This window comes from Hippocampus guttulatus, chromosome 4, assembly GCF_054856545.1.
Source record: "Hippocampus guttulatus isolate MCC_2025c chromosome 4, RoL_Hgut_1.0, whole genome shotgun sequence".
Classification (NCBI taxonomy): Eukaryota; Metazoa; Chordata; class Actinopteri; order Syngnathiformes; family Syngnathidae; genus Hippocampus; species Hippocampus guttulatus.
The window spans coordinates 10,554,431-10,561,416 of NC_141264.1; the positions used below are offsets into that span (position 1 = coordinate 10,554,431).

General features: G+C 47.2%; 1 protein-coding gene across 3 annotated transcripts in view; it reads left to right on the forward strand.

The window, feature by feature from the left end:
- dusp8a (dual specificity phosphatase 8a) overlaps positions 1 to 5,839 on the forward strand; it is a 45,028-nt gene extending 39,189 nt beyond the window's left edge. For all 3 annotated transcript variants that reach the window (XM_086108968.1, XM_086108969.1, XM_086108971.1), the window contains 4 exons: positions 1,117 to 1,283; positions 1,922 to 2,081; positions 2,385 to 2,508; positions 2,786 to 5,839. In XM_086108968.1, the coding sequence (XP_085965094.1) occupies positions 1,117 to 1,283; positions 1,922 to 2,081; positions 2,385 to 2,508; positions 2,786 to 3,971 (1,637 nt within the window). In that variant the 3' untranslated portion in view covers positions 3,972 to 5,839. The remainder of the gene's footprint in view (positions 1 to 1,116; positions 1,284 to 1,921; positions 2,082 to 2,384; positions 2,509 to 2,785) is intronic.
- Positions 5,840 to 6,986: the final 1,147 nt, after the last annotated feature.

A 6,986-nucleotide genomic window follows, 5' to 3' on the forward strand; every position in this document is an offset into this window, starting at 1 on the left:
CGCTGCCCCTGTGGCACTTCAGATCGTTGCCTTCTTCAGACGCTGTGGTTTTGTTTCTCCAAGCCGTGTCCTTCTTGACACGTTAGGATTCGTTCTGCTGAGGTGTATGTTTTCCAAGTTCACAATGAGTGTTGCTGACACTGTGCTTAAAATGTGGGCAGCTGGGTGTGCTTTTCAACCAGCGGCCTGCGCTGAGTTCTGTGCCCTGCAATTTTTTTTTCTTACAGTGATGTCATGTCTCACTCACTCTCACTCAGTGTGTGTGTGTGTGTGTGTGTGTGTGTGTGTGTGTGTGTGTGTGTGTGTGTGTGTGTGTGTTAGATTGGATCAGGCCGGACTGAACCTAGATTAGGTTCTAATCTCCACTCTGAGTCTTGAGAGTTCCTTAGCAGCATTCCCTTCTTTTCTCTCAAGTCGTCTGAGAGGTCATCACCCGCATGATACACAACACACACTTCAAACCCACCTCCTCCCCTTGACCCCCACCCTGTAGTTATACAACCACAATGCTGCAGAGTAATGATGAGTGTGTGTTGGAAAGGGATGGTGTCTTGCACAAAGCCTTGTGAGTCATTGTGAGTGAAGAGTGAGTGTGGCGCTAAAGATTATGCGATCATGTTTTCAGATAATCTTTTTACGCTGCAACCACTTGTTAAAATGTGTGTGTGTGTGTTTGTTTTGTACAAGTGTCATGCTGTGCGCTTGTCAGGGAGATGTTACTGGGCCTCTGTCCTGGCCGTGCACCTGTGGCCTCTCTCATTCCCCCAGCCTGACGCAATGCACTTCTACAGGACATGAGCTCATGCAGGAAACAGACACACACACACACATATATATGCCAAAAGTGGAACCGCCTGCCTCTTAAAGAGCCAGACACGCACATTCCTGGCCACCCTGCAGTTAACCTCACACAGAAGAACAAGAGAGTCTCTTCTATGCTTCTGTTGCACTAGGCAGGACCCAGACATTGTAGCCCAGGGTTTACACTGCTAATGGTGCAAGATTTTTATTTATTTTTTTGGACTCATGAGACCTTACATAAATCCTCTTGTGTTGAATGACTTCAGTGCTGAAAACAATTACAGTAATGGAGCTCTTCTGGTTGTATCCGTCCAGGAGGCTTTGCTGCTTTCTCCTCCTGCTTCCCCGGCCTGTGCGAAGGCAAGCCGGCCACTGCTCTTCCGATGAGCTTGTCCCAGCCCTGCTTGCCAGTGGCAAATGTCGGGCCCACTCGCATCCTGCCACACCTTTACCTGGGCTCCCAGAAAGATGTTCTCAACAAGGTTTGTAATACACTGCAACTTGTAAGGCATACACCTTACCCTGGCTGAAGAAAACTTAGAAGGGATTTTTACTTATCACTGTAGGCAAAGTGCTAGCTCATGTGGGGATACCTGTCTGTCTTTAAGGAGTGGAGTCTTAACATATTTCATCACAAAATTGCCATGAGAACTCAACTAACTGTATCTAAATAAAACTCAACGAATTTCAACAAGGCGGCCTGGTGGTCGGTGGTTAGCGCGTCGACCTCACAGTGCAGAGGTACCGGGTTCAATTCCGGCCTCCCTGTGTGGAGTTTGCATGTTCTCCCCAGGCCTGCATGGGTTTGCTCCGGGTACTCCGGTTTCCTCCCACATTCCAAAGACATGCATAGCAGGCTGATTGAACACTCTAAATTGTCCCGAGGTGTGAGTGTGAGAGTGGATGGTTGTTCATCTATGTGTGCCCTCCGATTGGCTGGCAACCGGTTCAGGGTGTCCCCTGCCCACTGCCCAAAGACGGTTGGGATAGGCTTGAGCACCCCCCGCGACCCTTGTGAGGATAAGCGGATTGGAAAATGGATGGATGGATGGAATTTCAAGAATCATCGCATTGCTTTTTTTCATGACCTTGGACTAATGTTTTCTTTATATCTCTGCAGGATCTGATGGCTCAGAATGGTATAACGTACGTACTAAATGCCAGCAACACCTGCCCCAAGCCAGACTTCATCAGCGAGAGCCACTTCATGCGCATCCCTGTCAATGACAACTACTGTGAGAAATTGCTTCCTTGGCTGGACAAAACAAATGAATTCATCGGTAAGCGGGAACAAGATGCACCTGTTAGATTAGTAACACATGAGATCATTTGTCCCGTTAGTTGTAACTAAAGACTGCCAAAATATCTAATACAATACATACGATTGTCACAGCTAATAAAGTTTCAAGTGTCGTGGAGCAAATAATAGCGTCAGGTACAAAACTTCCGTTCAGGAGACCTTCTGTCGTCTTCCAGGAAATGTCAAGTTTCTTTCTAGAGGCTGATTGTCACCAGACTTTGTGCTGCTGCTATTGTGTGTATTTGTGTGGCCTGAGCCCTATAACCGTCATTTCCTCCAACAGACAAAGCCAAGGTGTCAAACTGCAGAGTCATTGTGCATTGCCTGGCTGGAATCTCGCGTTCAGCGACCATTGCCATCGCGTACATCATGAAGACAATGGGCCTGTCATCAGACGATGCCTACAGGTACTTACTCCTCCCACCCAGCCGAGCTAAGGTGACAGTCACATTAAAAGGCAACTGCCTTTTGTAGGAAATGTGCCGACTGTCATATGTGAGGCCGCTCGCTGCCTGGGGGTTATGTACAAAAGGCAGTACGTACGTTTTCTTTTTATGTCAGGCAAAGTGCACTGAAATTGTTAGTTGTTATGAGGTCAAAGGTTAAAACTTCTGAAAAATAGTTACACTGCGACACTATTCGCTTGTTTTTTCAATGCAGTCAACCTTTTTTTGTATCCGACAGGTTTGTAAAGGACCGAAGACCATCCATATCCCCCAACTTTAACTTCCTGGGCCAGCTGCTGGAGTTTGAGAAAGGCTTACGACTGCTCCAAGCGTTAACTTCAAGCTCTGATGACAAGATCCTTGACGACCACTCAAAGCAGAATTCTGAGCTTAACGGTGTCAACGCGTGTTTCGAGATGAACGGTCACCATAGTAACTATAACTCTTCTGTGGTAGAGCCACAAACCCCACCCGAGCCCAAGGCACCGTCACCCGCATCCCTCCAGCAAGGCTTCAACGGCTTGCACCTCTCTGCGGAGAGGATCATGGACACCAATCGTCTGAAACGCTCCTTCTCCTTGGACATTAAATCCGTGTACTCCCCAAACAGTCCACACTCTGCTGCCATGGCACCAACACACTCTGAAGACGTCCCCAAGCTGTGCAAACTGGACAGCCCTGAAACAAGCACTTCCAATGGCATCTGCTCTCACTCTCCCATCCTGAACAGTCCCTGCTCTTCTGACTCCCCTTTCCCCTCACCAGGCAGCATGGGAAGCATTGGAGGTTTGGGGCACGGAGCAGTTGATGGGGTCCATCGGCCTGCTTCTTCGGCATCCAGACCCAGAAGGAAAGCCAAGCATAGCTCTGGCAGTTCGCCGATCCATTTCCAGCAACTCCCGCCACAGTCCCTCAGCCTGTCTCTTGACCATAAGGACGAGAACTTAAAAGGTTCCCTGCTTCTGGCGCTGCCCTCTGTGCCCTCCGTGGGTTCTGGGGCCATGTGGACCAAACACAGAGACACTGTCCAGGCCACCACCCCCGTGACTCCCACCACCGACGCCCCCTGGCCCTTCGGGGCTGAGGAGGGGGGTGAGATGGAGCTCGGCGGTGGAGGTGACTGCGAGGGAACCGAGTCGTCCGTGAGGTTCGGGAGCAGTTCAGCCTACGTGGCGTTTGGTTGCAGCGAAAGTGTGCGGTTACGCGACAAACCTCAGAAGGAGAAGCCTCCGATGCTGCAGCGAGAAAAGCGGGAAGAGCGGGCAAGCAACAGCAGCTCGGCCACGGAGAAGCAGTTTAAGCGTCGCAGCTGTCAGATGGAATTCGAGGACAGCATCTCGGAAACGCGTTCCCGGGAAGAACTGGGGAAGATTGGGAAACAGTCGAGTTTCTCCGGGAGCCTTGAGATCATTGAAGTGTCCTGACAGATAATAGACATTCACATCACTGGCGGCAGAAAGAGACCTCTTTAGAAGGACTGTGTCTATATCACAGACAGTGTTCAAGACTCCGAACTGAGAGATGGACAGGGACATTGTGCTGCTTACCTGACCACTACCTTCTGAACTCTCTCGAGGCAGTGACTGGCGGACTGAAGGTACTGACCTTCTACGGTCAAAGGGCCCAGTGCCTGCGTTATGTTGCATCCTTCTCATGTAGAATAACTTTGTTTTGACATGGAGCGTGGACTCCAACCACCTGCCTGTGGTCAAGCGTAGAGTAGTTCCGATGATTATAGAAGTGGTGATCTGAACCAAGTGCCCCGTGTTACCCCAAAGCGTCCACCACTTCGGTGTCCAAAAGCCTCAAAACTTCATACGCTCTTGTCCAGTCCAGTGCGATTGCAAGTTCATCTGCATGAGTGGTGGCCTCGGAGAGCGTGTCACCGCAGCACAAGGCACGGCACTCGGGTCCCCTGAATGCAGCCAGAACAATGACAGGGCCTCAGCTCACCTCAACTTGCAGCAGTGACCCAAAAGCAAAGTGACGCTGGCTCCCTCACTTCCAGTGTCAGCGGCATCATGGCACTGAGGTTTCAGGTCACGGGCCACCCTGCCATTGCGCCGTGTCACCACTTGTGGTCACCGCTGAGCATGCATCATGAAAGGTTGGCAACGAAAGACTAACTATATATACAATATGAATATACTGTGTATGTATAGTGACTCAAAAGGACTTTTAATTTATTGTTCATTCTGGTAATGAGATATAATATAATGTTTTGTGGATTGATTTCATTTTTCTTTTGTTGAATTATTATTATTTGCTGTATGGTATTTATGAACATGTCCAAATACATAGATTCATCGGATTCAAGCAAGCAATATGTGCTGTTCCTTCTTTGGGGAGAGTGATGTATGACTTGGAAATGCACTTTTCTGCTTTCTGGTAACCAAGTTCTTTTGTGGGACGGCGCAGAGAAAGCTAGTGACGTCTAAAAGAAACAGCAGCAGAAGTCTGTGATCATGGCTTTAACACATGAGCATTTTGTGCATGACATCGGGGGGGCTGCTTAACAACAACTTTCTGCAGCATACGCACAGTTTTGGATAAACCAATCACCCTCTCAAAGCTAGTTCCGGTGTTTCTCACCAAAGCTGAACCGAACTCACACACCCTACACTGTATGCACTTATTTCTACACAGGCAAAGCTTCAGCCCTCACATGGACACACATGCAATCTTTTTCTTTCCTTCTCAGGGGATCTTTCAGTGAGCCAAGCCCAGCACATCAGCACAAAACATGGACATCTCTGACATTTATCGCTCTTATTTCCCCTCAGACTTTGGGTAAAACCGTCAGTTGAAACATGAAAATGTCGCTCTCCTGGTGCGAGATGCTTATTTATTCATCGTGTAAAACGTGTTGTCTTTTGACCCATGACTAGCATTTGACCTTGTGCTGCTATAACTTCTGATAGATTCCTTTTGTTTGCCCGAGGCTCAATCAAGCTCCTAAATCCTTCCTCCATGTTGTTTTTTAAATTGTTGTGAGCATTATTTATGATATGTAACAAATATGATGCAGGCTGTCCCATTTGCTAAATCTGTTGTTATTGAATGATTATTATTACTATTATTGGTATTCTTATTATCATGATTAAGTTGTAAATAGCAAAACATGGAAGAACACTGATGCATTTTTAAAGGAAAAATCCTGACACCTAGGATGCTTGACGCTTAAAAAAAAAAAAAACAATAAAAAATACCTCAGGTTATATTGAAAGGCTTTTCCTTCCCCTGTACATGTTTTGTGAAAATGAGACAAAATACAGACATGACAAAATACAAACTCTTCTCTGCTTCTGGTTCTTCTTCTTTCCATTTCTGGTTACCAAGAGGAACTCCAGTGATATGTTTGCACACTACGTGACGTGATGACAACTGGAGTCTGGAGTCTCACTATTGATTTTGTGTTGAACAAACTCCACTCTGACCACAAACAACAACTCAATTGATTTTTTTTTCTTTCCCTGCGATAGTGGTAATGTCGAATGCTTTTGTATATTGATGAACATTGTGAATTATTTAAGAGCATTATTAACTCTAAAAATGATGCAGTCACAGTGAGTTTTTAATGAAGATTAGACCAAGGACATTTTTGTATTTGTGGCCTAAATAATTTTTATATCGTGAAATAAGGCTGACGGTTTGAAGTTCAATTATGCTCCTCACAGCAACTGAAAATTCAATAGTTGTTCTTTTCAACCCCCATTCCATCCATCTATCCATCCATCCATTTTCCAATCCGCTTTATCCTCACAAGGGTCGCGGGGCGTGCTGGAGCCTATCCCAGCCATCTTTGGGCAGTAGGCGGTTTATACCTTGAACTGGATGCCAGCCAATCACAGGACATGACATAGACGAACAACCATCCATGCTCACACTCACACCAAGGGACAATTTAGAGTGTTCTATTAATCTGCCACGCATGTTTTTGGAATGTGGGAGGAAACCGGAGTACATGGAGAAAACCCACATAGGCACGGGGAGAACATGTAAACTCCACACAGGAAGCCCGGAACCAGAATTAAACCCTGCACCTCTGCACTGTGATGCTGACGCGCTCATCAGTCGACCACCGGGCTGCTTGTCCACTTCCCTCAAACATTATTGCATAGAAAGAAATTGGGGGGCAGAGAGAGAGAGAGGGAGAGAGAGAGAGAGAGAGAGAGAGATAGATATAGATATATATATATATATAGAGTGCCCTGCGATTGGCTGGCAACTGATTCAGGGTGTCCCCCGCCTACTGCCCGGAGACGGCTGGGATAGGCTCCAGCACCCCCCGCGACCCTAGTGAGGATCAAGCGGTTCGGAAAATGGATGGATGGATGGATATATATATAGAGAGAGAGAGAGAGATCAAGTGTTTCCAAGCTATAGAGAACGGGCCCGAACACAATGAACTAAAATCTGCAAGTAGTTGACGCTTATTA